Source organism: Oryctolagus cuniculus, chromosome 16 (genome assembly GCF_964237555.1).
Source record: "Oryctolagus cuniculus chromosome 16, mOryCun1.1, whole genome shotgun sequence".
Lineage (NCBI taxonomy): Eukaryota > Metazoa > Chordata > Mammalia > Lagomorpha > Leporidae > Oryctolagus > Oryctolagus cuniculus.
Window position 1 is genome coordinate 67,099,053 of NC_091447.1, and position 17,959 is coordinate 67,117,011.

A 17,959-nucleotide genomic window follows, 5' to 3' on the forward strand; every position below is an offset into this window, starting at 1 on the left:
ATGGAAGACCTCTCTCTCTCTCTCTAACTCTGTCTTTTTTTTTTTTTTTTTTTTTGACAGGCAGAGTGGACAGTGAGAGAGAGAGACAGAGAGAAAGGTCTTCCTTTGCCGTTGGTTCACCCTCCAATGGCCGCCGCGGCCGGCACACCGCGCTGATCCGATGGCAGGAGCCAGGAGCCAGGTGCTTTTCCTGGTCTCCCATGGGGTGCAGGGCCCAAGCACCTGGGCCATCCTCCACTGCACTCCCTGGCCACAGCAGAGAGCTGGCCTGTAAGAGGGGCAACTGGGACAGAATCCGGCGCCCCAACCGGGACTAGAACCCGGTGTGCCGGCGCCGCTAGGCGGAGGATTAGCCTAGTGAGCCGCGGCGCCGGCCAACTCTGTCTTTATTTGAGAGGCACAGTTAAGAGAATCTTCCATCCGCCAGTTCACTCCCCAAACAGCCATAACAATAACAGCTGGGGCTGGGCCAGGCTGAAGCCAGGAGCTTCTTCCGGGTCTCCCACGCGGGTGCAGGCGCCCAGGGACTTGGGCCATCCTCCACTGCTTTCCCAGGCCATAGCAGAGAGCTGCATCGGAAGCCGGCACTTGAGCAAGTGCCCAGAAGGGATTCGGGAATCGCAGTGGGCAGCTTCACCCGGCCTTGCTGGGCCACGGGCGCGCCCCTGCCCCTGCGTGGGCATAGTGGACACTGGTCTGAGGGACGCCCAGATCTGCACAGGGTGCCCGCCAGGCCCAGGGACCGGAGGCCCTGCTGATCGCCCGCCACGGCAGGCAGACACCCTCGGGGACGGGCGCCGCGACAGTGCCCGGGGCGGGCCGCCCTCAGCCAGCTCGGGGCTGAGTCACCGGGGACAAGTCCCTTCTGGCAATTTCCGTAAGCCACACGCCCGGCACGCCCCGCAGAGTTGTTCCAACCCGCAGCGGCTGAGCTGTCCTGCTTACTCTCTCGGGGTAAAAAATAAACTTTATTATTTATTTAGAAAAAGAGAGGTGACACGGAGCCCCGGGGCTCAGGGGAAGTCGCGGTAGGGCAGGCGGAAGGGGTGCAGGGGCGCGTAGCGCGAGTCCTGCCACAGCAGCTTCTCCTCCAGGAAGGCGACGGCGGGCAGCGTGAGCACCAGGCTCTGGTGCTTCAGCAGGCTGTGCACGTTCAGGCCTGGCGAGGGGCGGGACAGGCGGGGACGCTCGGGCGGGGCCGCCGCGCCCCCTCCCCTACCGCGCGTACACGGTCCCGCGGGGGAAGGAGCGCGCCCGGCGCGGGAGGCGCGGGACTCGGGCTCACAGGCGCCCTCTGCCGGCCGCGGCCGCGCAGCACGCTTTGGGGGAAAGCCGAGGTCGGGACCGGGTGGCAGGTGCAGGACTTGGGCGGGGGAGAGGACCTAGCAGCCTAGCAGCCGGGTGCCCTGGGGGCTTGGGGAGCGGACGGGGCCCTCGGCTCACCGACAGCTGGCAGCAGGTTGAATGTCTTGAGCCCCGCCGTGGCCTCCACGACGTTCTGGGGCATCCCTTCGTGTGTCCTGCAACGCGGGCCCGGAGGTGAGTGTGGGAGGTGAGCGCTGCAGAGGCCGAGGCCGGAGTGCGGGTCCCCACCCCCGCCCCTGCCCGCGCCCGCGCCGCCCTGCGCCCTCACAAGTCCACGAGGAGCACCGAGGGTCCCCAGTGGCGGTAGCGGGCCAGCTCGGTCAGGTACTGGGGGTCCGCGGTGGGCAGCTCCAGGGAGTCCACGATGTGCAGGTCATCCTGGCGGGGAGAAAGGCGGTGCTGGGCCCCGCGCCGCGAGCCCACTCCGGCCCCCAGGGTCCCGCGCGGCGCGCCGTGGCGTGGCATGGTGAGGGTGGGGTGGGGGGCGTACCTGGGCCAACTTGACGCTCAGCGCCACCTTCAAGCCCAGCGCGCGCACCTTCATGGGCAGCATGTAGTAGTAACTCGTGGGGCCGCGCGGGCCGTGCGCGATGCCTCCTGCGGGGACACAGGCCTGTGAGGGCAGAGACCGGCCCCGGGCCGATGCAGCGGGCGCCCGGAAGCGGAGTCACCCCGCGCCTGTTTCCAGGCGATGCCGGGGGGGGGGGGGGGGGGGGATCAGGACAGCACAGGGGGCTATGGGGGCCGGGAGGGAGGGGCCGCGTTGAGGGAGGGGCTCTCTGCCCCCTGTGGTCCCCGCAGGGGGGGTTAGGGTCTGCAGGGGCTGAGTCCCTGAGTCCCAGCGTCGCCGCCCACATGAGGCAGTGAGGTGAGCCCGGGACACCTGCTGGGGTCAAGTCCGGCCCCGCCCCGCCCCGCCTCCACCGCACTCACCTCCGCGCCAGATCGGGGAGCGGATGCTGCCGTGCCGAGCCCGCCCGCTGCCCTTCTGCTGCCAGGGCTTCCGGCCGCCGCCCCGCACCTCCGCCCTCGTCTTGGTCTTGGCATAGCTCTGTGGGTGCGAGGGGAGCAGGGCTCGGGTCCCCGCAGCCCCGGGGGACGGCGAGCTGGGAGGCCACCACCCAGGGGGCGCAGGGACCAGGGCGCAGCGCGCTGGGGGCAGGGCGGGGAGGACGATGGTGTTCACAGAGGCGGGTGCTCAGGAACCTCTGGCCGGGGGTCCTGAGGGCCGTGGGCACCAGGCTGGGCCTTTACTCTGAGGGCATTGGGGGGCCGGGAGGTAGGGAGCAGGGGGAGAAGCTGGGCGGCCCAAGGCAGGCGGGGCAGAGGCAGAGGCTCTGACTGGACTGATCCCACGTCCTCATCAGGGCTCCTCGCGGTGCCTGCCACGGGGCCTTTGCACACCCTGCTCCTGTCGTCCCCACCCTCGCTCCAGGGCGCCCTGGATCTGGTTAATGTCCACGGCAGACCTGACGTCAGGTGTCCCTTTCTCTAGGATGACTGCCCACGGCCACAAATGGACAGGTGCCACTGCCCGTTCATCTCTCCCCAGGGGCGGTGGGCTCTGGCCTAGCTCCAGGCCCACGGGTATGCCCATGGGGGTGGGCTTTAGGAGAGAGAGTGAGGCCCTCCTTCCCCCAACCTCGCTCCACCCGAGGGGGCACTCACGATTCTCTTGAAGTTCTTCTGCCAGACAGCTACCTGGTGCAGGACGTCCAGCCTGTGGGGGAGGGGGCAGACCTGAGACCTCCTCCTCCCGCTAAGGCAAGACCCCCGGGTCCTCCCTTTGACCTCCCCGGCCCTCTCTGACTGCATCTCTCACCGGCAGCCGCCGAGTGGCCACTCTGCGAGGCGCAGGCCGGTCCCAGGGCCTTTGCACCTGCTGTCCCCGCTGCCTGGAATACTCTCCCGGGCTGTTTCCTTTCCAGCCTGCGGGGGTCAGCTCCAGCAGTCAGAGACAGGAGCTCACCTGTCTCTGCCACCCCCTGTATGGCCGGGGGTCCCACGCCACAGACGCTGGTCACACGTGGCCTCTGTACACGTGACATGTGGCCAGTGCCACGTGCAGAAATGACAGCTGGCCATACAAGGCTTTTCCATGTTGCTGTGTGATGGGGACCAGCTGTGAGAAGTGCATCGCTGGGCGGAGTCATCACCGTGCGAGCCACAGAGGGCTTTTTAATAAAAAGATTTATTTTTTATTTATTTGAAAGGCAGAGTTACAGAGAGGAGGAGGAAAGAGAGAGAGAGAGGTCTTCCATCCGCTGGTTCACTCCCCAGATGGCCACATGCTCAGGCTGAAGCCAGAAGCTCCATCTGGCTCTCCCACGTGGGTGCAGGCCGTCTTCCGCTGCTCTCCCAGGCCCATCAGCAGGGACCCGGATCAGAAGCAGAGCAGCTGGGGTTTGAACCGGTTGCTCAGATATGGGAAGCTGGTGTCTCCGGTGACAGCTTCACCTGCTGTGCCACTGAGCCGGCCCCCATCTAACGTCTTTATAATGGTAATTATGGGCTGATACTGAGGCCTAGGGGGTGAAGCCGCTGCCGCCTGTGGCACTGGCATCCCCTACGGGCGCCGGTTCGAGTCCCGGCTGCTCCACTTCCGATCCAGCTCCCTGCCCATGCGCCTGGGAGAGCAGCGGAGGAGGGCCCAAGTGCCCGGGCCCAGCTGCAGCCACTTGGGGGGAGGCATTCAGTCACCCAGCAACCTCCCGAGGTCTGGCACAATGGGGAGACTGAGGCACACCAGGGGAAGGCAGGGTTGGAATCCAGTCGAGCTCCACAGTGTTCTGTCACCTCTCAGCCCTGACCTTGGCCCAAACCAGCAGCAGGGACAACCAGCATCCCTCGTTGACAGGCGGGGTAGCTGGGGCTCTCAGCCCCGCCCCCTCACGGCCCCCCACCCCCACGCCGCTCACCTGGGCGCCGTGGCGAAAACGTCGGGGTGCAGCTCGGCCAGGCCCACGCGCTCCTGTTCGTAGCCTCGCAGGGACTCGACCCAGGCCTGCACCGGCCGCCGGGGCGCGGACACCGGGAGCTCGCATTTGCGCAGCACGGGCTCATAGAGACCTAGGGCGATCGGGGGCCATCAAGAGGTCAGGATCAAGGGTCAGGGGCCCCCGTCGCCAGCCCCGCGCCGGGCGACCCCTGGCGCTCACCTGGGCTCGCCGCCGGCTGCGGCTTCTCCGCGGTCAGCGCTGTCTCTCCTGCCAGCGAGTCCAGGCCCTGCAAGCGGTGGGCGAGAGTAAGCGACGACCCCCGGGCCCCCCAGCCTTGGTCCTCTGTGCCTGTCCCCACTCTCCGGCCTCACCCGGCAGCCGGCGGGCCGAAGCCAGGCCCGTGCTCCGGCCAGCACCAACCGCAGCATCGCGGCGCCGGTCCCCACGCCACGGGGAGGTCAAGGCTCCCGCGGGACGGGCGCGACGCCTCCTGATGACGTCACGTGCGCGACGGCGCTGGAAGGTGGAGTGGGTGGAGCAGAGCGCGGACCCCACCCCCGACTTCCGCGTCAGGACTAACTCCCACGTTCCATTTTTCACTTCTGGTTTAAAGACCCTCTTCTACACTGGGGAACGGGACCCCTCAACAAGAAGCCCCACCCCCCATAGGCCTGGTCCCCCCACTTTGGTCCGGCGCCTAGGAATCCAGCCAATGAGGCTCCCCCGGCTCAAAGAGCCCGCTGTTGATCCAGCCAATGAGCATGAAGTCTGGAAGAATGGCCCGCCCATGGCTGGGCGGTTCTGGGGCGGGCACTCAAGGGAGCACAGCCAATAACTGTCCAGCTTTGTAGGCCACGCCCCTCTCGTAGCTTTCAATGCTGGAGGCGGTGGCTGGCGGTGGCTTCTCTGGACTCAGTAGCGGTGGAGGTGGTTTAAGTGCGGGGCCCCAGGTGGCCATCTGGGGCGTGAACCAGCGGGTGCGGGATGCGCCTGCCTCTCTGCCTTTCAAATAAATCGGGGAAAATTTTTAAAAATTTAAAAACGTAAACTCCCACGGAAAGCCCTGAGAAGTCTGGATGTGCTGACCGGGTCCTCCCGCGTGGGTGCCCCAGGACGGGGCTGTGTCCCCCTGCAGCCCCTCAGCTTAGCTCTCTGTGTGCCCACCCCGTCGGCCGAGGCCTGTGCCCTCTCCTAGTCCGGCTTTCCAAGGTCAGCGCGAAGAGCGTGGACGGCCGAACTCCAAACGCCCCGGGTCGGCGCCTCACCGAGGTCCCCGCGTGGCCGTCAGGGGGCGCCGCGAACCCGCAGCCGCCTCCGCACCCCGCCCGGCGCTGGCCACCTGGAGACCAGGGTCTCTGCACCCAGCTCTGCAAACGGCCACTTGGTCTGCTGGCCACAGTCAGTGCCTTCGGGTGGGAAATTCGATGAATAATGGAGGCAAAACAAACCAGGCTTGGCAGCGAAGCAAACACTCAAATGGCGTTTTTTAAGACTTCTTGACTTGTTTAAATGATTTGAAAGAAAAGGGAGCTTCCGTTCGCTGGTTCACGCCCCCAAATGCCCACAACTGGCCTGAGCCAGGAGCCTGGAGCTCCATCCGGGTCTCCCACGTGGGTGCAGGGGCCCAGATACTTGGACCATCTTCCACTGCTTTCCCAGGCACGTTAGCAGGGAGCTGGATAGGAAGTGGAGCAGCTGGGACTCAAACCGGCGCCCACGTAGGATGCCAGTGTCACAGGTGGAGGCTAAGCCCACTGCACCCCAGCGCTGGCCCCTGCAGGTATCTCTCTGATACACTGATTTCATTTCCTTTGATAAGTCCAGTAGTGAGATTGCTGGATTATATGGTGTTCCTATTTTTAGCTGTTTTATAAATATTTTTTATTAATGTATTTGAGAGGCACAGAGAGAGAGAGAGAGAGAGAGAGAGAGAGCTTCCACCTGCAGCAGTGAAATTGGGACCAGGCACTCCATCCGGGTCTCCAAGCAGGCGGCCGGAACCCAAGCACTTGAGCCATCACCGCTGCCTCCCAGGGTTCGCACCAGCAGGAAGCCGGAGTCAGGGGCTGGGAATCAAACCCAGATGCGCCACCCGGGACCGCAGTGGAAGACGGTCCAAGGGCTGGGGCCCCTGCACCCACGCGGGGGGCCCGGATGGAGCTCCCGGCTCCTGGCTTCAGCCTGGCACAGCTCTGGCCGTTGCAGCCATCTGGGGTGTGAACCAGCAGAGGGAAGACCTCTCTGCGCAGCTCCTCCTCTCCGTCACTCTGCCTTTCAAATAAAAATAAATCTTAAAAAAACAAAAGAACAAAAGCACCTCGCAGACCAGCGTGGGGCCCAGGTGGCCTCCCTGCTGGCCGGTCACTTTAGCTTGCCCCTGTTCTCCCCACGGGGAGGGGGGGACTTCATGCTGCTGGCATCGCACCCGTCCTCATTTGCATCCCACCTGCAGCGCGTGGCCAGTTCCGCTTTCTCTGCCCCCTCCCCAGCACTCGCGAAGGTTTGGGGGGACCTCAGCCATCGGGGGAGTGGAGTGAGGCGACAGCGCTGTGGGGCTTGGATTTGCATTTCTCCGGTGATTCGTGATGGCAAGCGTGTGTGTGTGTGTGTGTGTGTGTGCCCCTGGGCCATTGGCTTTCCACCCTGAGAGCATATTTACTGGTTGATTATCCATTTGCAGAGCAACACACGCGTGTGGTAAAAGCGACATTTCAGAAGCTACCGCGGGATCTCCTCCAGCTCACGCCCCGCCCCCCACCCTCCAGTTTCCCTTCCAGCAGCATCCTTCAGAACCAGCTTCTCCCAGTCTGCGGCTTTCCAGGCCGGTTCGCAGGTCTGCCCCGTGGCCCAGAGAGCGTGGCAGATGCTGGAACAGCACTTGGTTGCTTGCTGACTTATTGGGTACCTGCCAGGCACCGCAGGGGCGTTAGAGAGCGGGCGGTAGATTGGACTGTGGATGGAGCCCTGTGTAACACTCCCCTGGAGGTGTGGGCCCCCGCCTCTCCCTGCTAGTGTTACAGCGCGTGGTGCACCAAGCCTGCGATCCTAGAGTGTGTTGGAAGTACGTCTTTGTAAAAATTAAGGAAAAAAAAAAAAAAAAAAAGAGAAGGAAGGAGGGGGTTGGGGGAGCGAGGGCGGAGGAGGAGGGAAGTTTGATTGTGTTCTTAGAGCCGTACCTGTGAAATACAGGGAGTCTGATCTCTTTATAGTAATAAAGTATCACACACACACACACACACACACACACACACACACGGTGCATTCCAGGGGCTGGCGCTGTGCAGCAGGGAGCTGCATGGCCTCCTACGATGCCCCCACCCATATCAGAGCGCCGGTGCCAGTCCCGGCTGCTTGGCTTCCAACCCAGCTCCCTGCTAGTGCACCTGGGAAAGCAGCAGTGATGGCCCAAGTGCTTGGGCCCCCACCCCAACGTGGGAGACCCGGATGGAGCTCCTGGCTCCTGGCTCCTGGTCCCAGCTGTTATGGTCGTTTTGGCCAGGCCAATACCAGGACCTGGAGCTCCATCGTGGTCTCCCGCGTGGGTGCAGGGACCCAAGCGCTTGGGCCATCCCTGCTGCTTCCCTAGGTGCATGAGCAGGGAGTTGGATCAGAAGTAGAGCAGCCGGGACTCGAACCGGCGCTCTGACACGGGATGCCGGCATTGACACGAGACACCATGGCCGCACGCAGTGGCTTAACCTGCGGCAGGTGCCACAGCGCTGGCCCCAACCCCTGCCTTCTGACCCGTGTTAGAAATCAGACTTCGGCTCCCTCCCACTCCTCGCCACCTCCCTGCAGTCCCCCGGCCCCCGGGGACCTGTGAACACCCGAGTCAGGAGTCAGTGATTCCTCCTCTGCTCAGAACACCCAGGCCCTTGTCAGGGCCCACAGGTCCGGGAGCACGCGCCCCCCACCTCTGCCGCCCCGCTCCCACCGCAGGCTGTGACATCAGCCTCCTGCCAGGACCTGCCAATCACATTCCAGCCTCAGGGTTTCTGCAGGCTCGCTCCCTCCTCCAGGAACACACTCCGTCACCTTCTTCAGGTCCCTATTCAAACAGTGACAGTAGGACTAAATCTCCCTGTCCCTCCCACCCTGCACGCCTCATCTGCCTTTGCTGGAACATTCCGACAGATGCTACCCTGTGCTCGTGCATCCCGGGCCTTGGCTGTCTCCCCCCTTAGTCTGTTAGATCCCGGGGCTGAGGTTGTGGCGCAGCGGGAGAAGTAGCCACCTGCCACCTGCCACCTGCGGGGCCAGCTTCCCGCACCTGCACGGCTCTGCTTCCACTCTAGCCCCCTGCCGATGCACCTGGGAGGTAGCAGGTGACGGCCCAAGTGCCTGGACCCCTGCCATCCCTGTGGGAGACCCAGATGGAATTCCCAGGCTCCGGGCTTCAGCCTGGCCCAGCCCTGGGGAGTGAAACAGCGGATGGAACCAGCAGATGCAAGATTCTCTCTCTCTTTCTCCCTCTCTGCCTTTCAAACAAATTAATACACAAAGCTTTTTTTTTTTTTTTAAGATTTATGTATTTATTTGAGAGGCAGAGTGAGAGAGAAAGAGAGGTCTTCCATCCACTGTTTCACTCCCCAAATGGCCACAACAGCCAGAGCTGGGCCAGGCTGAAGCCAGGAGCCAGGAGCCAGGAGCTTCTTCCGGGTCTCCCACGTGGGTGCAGGGGCCCAAGGACTTGGGCCATCTTCCACTGCTTTCCCAGGCCACAGCAGAGAGTGGATGGGAAGTGGAGCAGCCAGGACTGGAACCGGCGCCCCTATGGGATGCTGGCACCACAGATGGAGGCTTAGCCCACTACACACGGCGCTGGCCCCTAAATAAATAAATCTTAAGAAAGAAAGAATGTTAGCTCCTTCGGGCCAAGCCCTGTGTCTCTCTCACGACTGGGCTCCCTTGCCAAGAAGGTGCCAGGCAGCCAGCAGGCCCTTCACGCACAGTGGCTGAACACCTTGGGCGTAGAAAGCAGCTGTGGGTATCGATCACGGGTCTCTATGAGAGGGGGGAATGACACTGGGACCTCTAACCGCAGGAGCTCAAAGGTTCTCCATTTTGGCCCAGCCTGGGTTGGAGGTCAAAGGTGGAAGATGCCAACCCTCTGCAGGCGATCAGAGGCTCCGCGGCAGGTGACCTCTGCCCCCGACACGGGGGTGGATGAGGCGGCTGCGTGGTAGCCTAGAGGCGGTCTTTGCCAGCCGTGGGTACCACAGTGGTGTCGGGGAGCCCCACCCCCCGCCCCTCCACGTCTGGCCTTTCCTAACTCCCCCTGCGTCATTGCACAAAGGTTTTCTGAAAAGCCAGGGGTCAGGGGTGGAGGGGGGAGCTCTGGGTAGGAGGTGCAGGTACAGGACAGGAGGGGGGCTCCTGGCTGCCTCCAGCACCCCTCCCCCACAGCCTGCCCCCACATCTGCTGTGTGTTTGGTTTTTGCTCAGTTTGCGGGCAACTGGCAAGCCCTGGGAGGAGGGGGAGGAGGAGGAAGAGGGGGAGGGGGAGAGGGAGGGGGGGAGCTGTCTCCCGCAAGGCCCCCCTCCAGCCCCTGGGGAGGGGGCTGATTTGCATAAACAGTTCCATTGCCTTCAGTTCCCTGAGAAACCACAATGGTGGGGGTGGGGTGGCGTGGGGGGAACAGAGAAAGGGCCAGAGAGGCCCTGGAGCCAGGTGTGGGCAGAGCCTGACCCCCCCCTCCCCACCCCGTGAGGCTTGGAGCCCAGGCCAGGTCACAGGGGCTGTGCAAACCTCAGTTCTCTCGTCTGTGAAATGGGCTGTCACTGTCCCATTCCCTCCTGAGCCCACGTCTCGTCTCATGCCCTGGCCCACCTGCGAGTCTGGGGGCTGAGGCTGGCACCTGAGGTCCCCGTAGCCCATGGGAGGGCGGGGGGGAACCCAAGGGGTTTCTCCCGTTGAACGTGGCCTCCCTATATGCTAAGTTCTTTGCAGATAAAATTTCTGGGGCCGGCGCTGTGGCGCAGCAGGTTAAGCCACCACCCACAACACAGGATCCCTTACGATCGCTGGTTCATGTGACTCTGCCATCCCACGTCTCAGCACCTGCTGCTCCACTTCCCATCCAGCTCCCAGCTAATGTGCATGGGGAAGCAGAGGGTGACAGCCCGAGGACTTGGGCCCCTGCCACCCACGCGGGAGACCTGGATGGAGCGCCAGGCTCCTGGCTTCCACCTCATCCAGTCCTGATGTTGCTACCATTTGGGGAGTGAAACAGAAGGTACAAGATCTCTCTCTCTCTCTCTCTCTAACTCTGCTTTTCAAATACATAAATCTTTTTTTTTTGACAGGCAGAGTGGACAGTGAGAGAGACAAAGGTCTTCCTTTGCCGTTGGTTCACCCTCCAATGGCTGCTGCGGCTGGTGCGCTGCAGCCGGCGCACCACACTGATCCGAAGGCAAGAGCCAGGTGCCTCTCCTGGTCTTCCATGGGGTGCAGGGCCCAAGCACTTGGGCCATCCTCCACTGCACTCCCGGGCCACAGCAGAGAGCTGGCCTGGAAGAGGGGCAACCGGGACAGAATCCGGCGCCCCGACCAGGACTAGAACCCGGTGTGCCGGCACCGCAAGGCGGAGAATTAGCCTAGTGAGCTGCGGCGCCGGCCTCAAATACATCAATTTTAAAAAGTGTGGAATGCCACTTTTTTAAAGAGTAAAATAAAATTTCTTAAATTTTTTTTCAAAGGCAGACACACACAAAGAGATCAAGAGACAGAGACAGAGAGAGAGAGAGACAGAGAGAGAAAGAGATTCCATCCCTGGTTCACTCCCCAAGTGCCCCTAATAGCCAGGGCAAAGCCAGGAGCCCAGAGCTCCATCCGGGTCTCCCCCGTGAGTGGCAGGGGCCCAAGTACCTGAGCCGTCACTGCCTCCTCCCAGGGTGCGCATGCGCAGGAAGCTGGCGTTGGGAGTGGAGCTGGGACTGAATCCAGGCGCTTGGTGACACTGGTGTGGCCGAGGCCAACCCCGTCATCAGCCCTGATGCCGAGACGGTCTACACCAGGGGACTTCAGAAAGCTCAGGCAGAGTGGAACTAAAAGACGAAGCTTATGTGGTACAAAAAAAAAAAAAAAAAAAAAAAAGAACTTTTTCCATACCAGAGGGTCTTCAAGAAGCTCATGAAAAATGTATATAATGAAAGAAACTGATGGAGTTCACAAGTTTTCTTTACACCAAAACAGAAATCCGTGTTTAAAAATTATTTATGTAGGGGTCAGCACTGTGGCTCAGTGGGCTAAGCTGCTGCCTGCGATGCCAGCATCCCATATGGGAGCCAGTTTGAAACCCGGCTGCTCCACTTCTGACCCAGCTCCCCGCTAATGCGCCTGGGGAAGCAGCAGGTGATGACCCAAGTGCTTGGGCCCCTGCAGCCACGTGGGAGACCCGGATGGAGCTCCTGGCTTCTGCCTTTGGTCTGGCCCATTTCCAGTTGTTGCAATCATTTGGGAAGTGAACCAGTGGCTGGAAGATCTCCCTCTCCCTCTCCCTCTCCCTCTCCCTCTCCCTCTCCCTCTCCCTCTCCCTCTCCCTCTCCCTCTCCCTCTCCCTCTCCCTCTCCCTCTCCCCCTCCCCCTCCCTCCCCCTCCCCTCCCCCTCTCCCTCTCCCTCTCCCTCTCCCTCTCCCTCTCCCTCTCCCTCTCCCTCTCCCTCTCCCTCTCATCCATCTCTTTCTGTCACTCTGCCTTTCAAATAAATAAGTAAAGAGTAAGAACCAGGCATACGTAGGTCTCCCAAATACTGGTTCACTGTCAAGTGCCCCTGTGACAGCCTGAGGCTGGGCCAGGCTGAAGCCAGGAGCCGGGAACTCCATCCGGGTCTCCCACACGGGTGGCAGGGACCCAAACACTTGAGCCATGACCTGCTGCCCCCCAAGGTGCCTTAACAGGAAGTTGGAATCGGAAGTGGAGCCGAGACTGAACCCCCAGGTGCCGGATATGGGACGCAGGCATCTGAAGCGGTGTCTTAACCACTGTGCCCAGTTCGTGCCCCAGCTGTTACCATTGTGTGTAGGGGGGAGCGGCAGGGAGCCTGGCTGAGAAGTGGGGCCGCTTCGGCTTTCCCGCCCCCCACCCCTGCAGTTCTGCAGGCCTCCCTCAGGCAGGAGAGCCCACCGCTCCCAGGCTCCGAGGGCTGGGGTTGCCTCTGCTACAGACGTGGCAGAGGGCGGCCTGCGCCGGAGCCTCCCCACCCCACCCCTGCAGCCGAAAGCAGGCCCCGGGCCCACGGACGGACGGACAGTCGGGAGGAGGCGGCTGCAGCTCCCCTGCTGCCAAACGCAACATCTGGAAGGGCTCTCTGCAGCCTGGGGCCCCTCCCCCAGCGCCGGGGCGGTGATGAGAAAGTCAGAATCCATTTCAGACACTTCTCCCTGCTCGGCCCCGGCTGCCAGAAGCTGGAGGCCCAGGGTCCCCTTGACCCGGACTGTGGGTTGTGAGGAATGTCCCCGGTCCTCGGCCGAAGCCAGCGTCCACCTGGGCTGGGACAAGGATGGCGAGGATGACGCGGGGCCCGGGATGGAATGGAGGACAGAGAGCCAGGGCCGCTGGGCTGAGAGGGGCCAGGCTTCAAAACCCACCACGCCCGTGTGCCTTGACTTGCCTCATCTTTAAAATGGGCGGATGGAGGGAGGGACTGGCGTTGTAGTCTGGCCGGTCAAGCTGCCACTTGATGACACCGGCATCCCATATCAGGGTACGGGTTCGAGTCCTGGCTGCTCCACTCCCAGTCCAGCTTGGAAAAGCAGCAAAATGATGGCCCAAGTGCTTGGGCCCCCACCACTCACGTGGGAGACCTGGATGGAGTTCCTGGCTCCTGGCTTTGGTCTGGCCCAAACTTGGCTACTTTAGCTCTTTCTCATCTCTCTCTCTCTCTCTCTCGCTAAGCCTTTCAAATAAATAAATAACTCTTTGGAGAACAAAAATAACCACTTAAAAAAACAAATCAAGCAAACAAAATCGGTGGTTGGCCTGGCTGTTAGCCCAGCACTGGGGCACCTGCGTCGTGTATCCAAGCACCTGGGTTCCAGCCCTGACTCCAGCTCCCTGCTAATGAGCACTCTGGAGGCAGCAGGTGATGGCTCAAGTCCTCGGGTCCCTGCCACCAGCACGGGAGGCCCGGATGGAGCTCCAGGCTCCTGGCTTGGTCTAGCTCAGCCCCAGCCGGTGCAGCAGGTATGTGGGGAGAGAACCAGTAGATGAGAGTGATGGATCGCTCTGTCTGTCCATCTGTGGCTAAATGAAGTGCAACACCGTGATGACGGGCACAGTGGCAGCCTCCGTGGGTTCCGAGGATGCAGGAGGCCCAGCCTGTGGCCCGTGACCATTAGCCCCTGTAATTACTGGACGCTCCTCGGAGCCTCTTCCTTCTCCTTTATTTGCCCTGCCTGGAAGCTGTCCCAGAAAAGAGCTTGCTTCCTTCCTCCCCCACTGTTACCTCGCTCGGGAGGCGCCCGGGCGCCCACGCCCAGGCCACTGGGACGTCCAGGTCCCCTGTGTCTTCCAGATGACCCGGCCGAGACCTCGCAGTGCCCCAGCAGACAGAGGGAGGGGGAAGTTGCCTGGCCGAGTGTCCGAGCCGTCTCTGGTCTCTGGGGACATCACCTTTGTCTGAGAGCCTCGTCTCCCCCCCCACACACCCCAGACGGCCGGATACGTCTGTGGCCTTGACATCACCCCCACCCCCAGGTCCCTGGGGAGATGGTGAATTGCTGAGCCAGCCCAGGCAAGCAGAGGTGGTGGGGGCACTTCCTCCCCAGCCTTCAGGTCCCCACAAAGGGTTGTGATTTCCGCTCGATAGCTCCCGCGCACGCGGGAGCCAAGCACCCAGTTTTCTTTGTGCCTCCTCCGCTGCGGGTTGAACACCTGTTGCCTTGACGTTGCCTTGGCAACCACCTCACCTGGCGGCGGCGGCGGGGGTGGGGGAGTGCGGGTGTGTGCAGTGAGGTCTGGAACCAAGGAGCCCCGGGAGATCTAGCCCAGGAAAAGAAGCAGAGTCCAGAGTGAACCTCTCCTCTCTGACTTTCCTTAGCCGCTCATGAAAGCCCCGGGACTCTGCATGAGAACCAGCTGCTTTCTTCCCTGCCTCCTCCATCGGACTGTCAGCTTTGCATGGCAGCAGCCAAGGGGGCGCCACCAGGGCCTGGCGCAGGTCCCCATCCAGGAGCACTTCAGCAAGTTCATGGGAAGATGGAATTGTATGTTGATTTCGGTACCAAAAACATTTTGAGAGCCATGCATAGTTTTTCATAATCCGAATTTCCCATGAACTTTTTGAAGACTCCTCATGTGTATCGTATGCGTAATGTTGTATGCAAATACGTAGCATGAATATGTTGAGTACATTTTAAAAGATTATTCTTATTTTATTTGAAAAGCAGAGATACAGAGAGAGAGAGAAAAGGAGGTCTTCCATCTGCTGCCTCACTCCCCAGAGGCCCACAACAGCTGGGCGGGGTCAGGCCAAAGCCAGGAGCCAGGAGCACAGTTCAAGTTTCCCCTGAGTGGCAGGGACCCGGGTTCTTGAACTATCACCTGCTGCCTCCCAGGCTGTGTGTTAGCAGGGAGCTGGGCTCAAAAGTGGAGCCCGGACTTGAACCCAGATCCCCAGACATGGGGTGTGGTGACCTAATGAGGGTCTTAATTGCTGTACCAAGGGACCACCCTAATATGTTGATTCTTAATATTCATGTGTTAATAATTAAATATGCTTATCAGTGTCAATTTAATATCAAACATTGATATATTTATTAACAATGTTTATTATTGATATTTTTGTATTCTTATTACAAGAGCTATTTTACAAGTCTAGAGACTTGGTTATTATTTTTTTAAAGATTTATTTATTTGTGGCTGGCGCTGTGGTGTAGTAGGCTAAGCAGCCACCTGCAGTGCCAGCATCCCATATGGGCACCGGTTCAAGTCCCAGCTGCTCCACTTCCAATCCAGCTCTCTGCCATGGCCTGGGAAAGCCCTGGATCATGGCCCAAGTTCTTGGCCCCCTGTACCCACATGGGAGACCTGGAAGAAGCTCCTGGCTCCTGGCCGTGGATCGGCCCAGCTCTGGCCATCATGGCCATTTGGGGAGTGAACCAGCAGATGGAAGACCTCTCTCTCTGTCTATGTCTGTAACTCTGCCTCTCAAATAAGTAAATAAACCTTTAAAAAATATTTGTTTATTTGAAAGGCAGAGTTACAGAGAGGGAGTGCCAGAGGCAAAAAGAAATCTTCTATCTACTGGTTCATTCCCCAAATGGCTACAACACCAGGGCTGGGCCAGGCTGAAGCTAGGATCCAGGAGCTTCACCCGGGTCTCCCATGTGAGTGCAGGGGCCCAAGCACTTGTGCCGTCCTCTGGGGCTTTCCCAGGCGCATTAGCTGGGTGTTGGGTTGGAAGTGGAGCAGCCGGGATTTGAACCGGCGCCCATATGGGATGCCAGCCCTGCGGGTGGTAGCTTCACTGGCTGTACCACAGCGCCGGCCACGGGACTTGGTTACTTATTTTTTTTAAATATTTATTTATGGCCAACGCCGCGGCTCAATAGGCTAATCTCCACCTTGTGGCGCCAGCACACCAGGTTCTAGTCCGGTTGGGGCGCCGGATTCTGTCCTGGTTGCCCCTCTTCCAGGCCAGCTCTCTGCCATGGCCAGGGAGTACAGTGGAGGATGGCCCAAGTGCTTGGGCCCTGCACCCCAAGGGATACCAGGAGAAGTACCTGGCTCCTGCCTTCGGATCAGCGCGGTGCGCTGGCCGCAGCGGCCATTGGAGGGTGAACCAACGGCAAAAAGGAAGACCTTTCTCTCTGTCTCTCTCTCTCTCACTGTCCAAAAAAAAAAAAAAAAAAAAAAAAAGCAATGCAATAAAAAATATTTATTTATTTATTTGTAAGGCAGAGTTACAGAGAGGTAGAGAGAGAGAGAGAGAGAGAGAGAGAGAGAGAGAGAGAGGTCTTGCATCTATTGGTTCACTCCCCCAAATGGCTGCAACGGCCAGAGTTAGGCCGATCCAAACCTGAGAGCCAGGAGCTTCTTCCAGGTCTCCCATGTGGGTGCAGGGGCCCAAGGACTTGGGCCATCTTCCACTGCTTTCCCAGGCCACAGCAGAGAGCTGGATCGGAAGTGGAGCAGCCGGGACTCGAACCGGCACCTCTGTGGGATGGCGGCGCTGCAGGTGGCGGTTTTACCTGCTACTTGTTACTTTTTACAAAGTTATTCCAAAGGTAGAGCAACAGGAGAGGCAGAACGGGAGTTGGATCTTCCGTACCTCAAATGCCTGCAACAGCTGGGGCTGGGCCAGGCTGAAGCCAGGAGCCAGGAGCTCCATCCGGGTCTCCCACGTGGGTGTCAGGGGCCCAGGCATTTTGGCCCTCCCCTGCTGCCTCCCGGGATGGATGGGAAGTGGAGCAGTCAGGGCTTGAACCAGGCGCTCTGAGTGGAGCAAGGGTGTCCCAAGTAGTGTTTTCACCAGCTGTGCCACAACACCTACCCCAGAGACTCCATTTTCCATCTCTTTGTAAATTGCTTGAATTGGTCACGCCAACTCAAAACTTCAAATGGTTCCCCAGGGTACACCGTAGCAAGGGGCCCCTTCTCACCTACTTTCCCTGTCTCTACTTCCCCTGTCTGAGGGCAGTGGCTGTGACCAGTGTCTCGTGCCTGCACCTGGAGCCGACCCGTGCCACCCCAGGCAAATGTGAGTGTATTTGTGTGCCCTTTATAAATACACTCCGACACGCAAACAAGCCGTGCGCCGTGCTCTCCTGGGAATGCCCAATGTATGTCTCCTCATTGGCATTCAGGGATCGATTCCAAATCTCTTTTTTACGATTTATTTATTTGTTTGAAAGGCAGAGTTACAGAGAGGCAGAGAGAGAGAGAAAGAGAGAGAGAGAGAGAGAGAGAGAGAGGTCTTTCAGCCGCTGGTTCATTTCCCAAGTGGCCACAATGGCCAGAGCTGGGCCGGGCTGAAGCCAGGAGCCAGAAGCTTCTTCCGGGTCTCCCACGCCGGTGCAGGGCCCCAAGGACTTGGGCCATCTTCCACTGCTTTCCCAGGCCACAGCAGAGAGCTGGATCGGAAGTGGAGCGGCCGGGACTTGAACCGGCGCCCACACGGGATGCTGGCACTGCAAGTGGCAGCTTTACCCGCTATGCCATAGCACCAGCACCTCTTTTTGTTCTATTTTGCTTTTCAGACACTCTCTACTGATATATGAGGGTGCTTTAAGAGGTTTTTTGCTCTTTATTTTAAAGATTTATCTATTTGAAGGGCAGAGAGCTGGATCTAACTGAAATGGAGCAGCCAAGACTTGAACCTGCTCTCACACGAGATGCTGGCGCCACAGGCAGGTGGCATCACCACGCTGACCCCTAAAAAATTAGTTGACAATGAAACTACAAAATAATTTATTCTGTACAAAAATTTTTGACATTCGTCTGTGTTCCTCATGCTATGCATTCCCACGAACTTTTTGAAGACCCCACGTGTGCATGGATTTCCGAGTATTTTTTTGCACCAAAATAAACTTATTTTATTTTGCTTATTAATTTGGAAGGCAGAGACAGACAGAAACAGAGATCTCTTCTTCCATCAACCGGTTCACTCCCCAAATGCCCACCACAGCCAGACCGAAGCCAGGAGCCCAGAACC

The 17,959-nt window shown here is 60.0% G+C and overlaps 1 protein-coding gene across 1 annotated transcript; it reads right to left on the bottom strand.

Moving 5' to 3' along the window:
- Positions 1-949: 949 nt before the first annotated feature.
- Positions 950-4,969, bottom strand: MRPL4 (mitochondrial ribosomal protein L4). The gene is made up of 9 exons (XM_051838085.2): positions 4,676-4,969; positions 4,524-4,590; positions 4,284-4,434; positions 3,034-3,085; positions 2,299-2,416; positions 1,856-1,962; positions 1,634-1,743; positions 1,444-1,520; positions 950-1,159 (listed from the first exon to the last, which is right to left on the bottom strand). Exons 1-9 carry the CDS (start codon positions 4,730-4,732, stop codon positions 1,014-1,016), a joined length of 885 nt encoding a protein of 294 aa, XP_051694045.2. The 5' UTR covers positions 4,733-4,969; the 3' UTR covers positions 950-1,013.
- Positions 4,970-17,959: the final 12,990 nt, after the last annotated feature.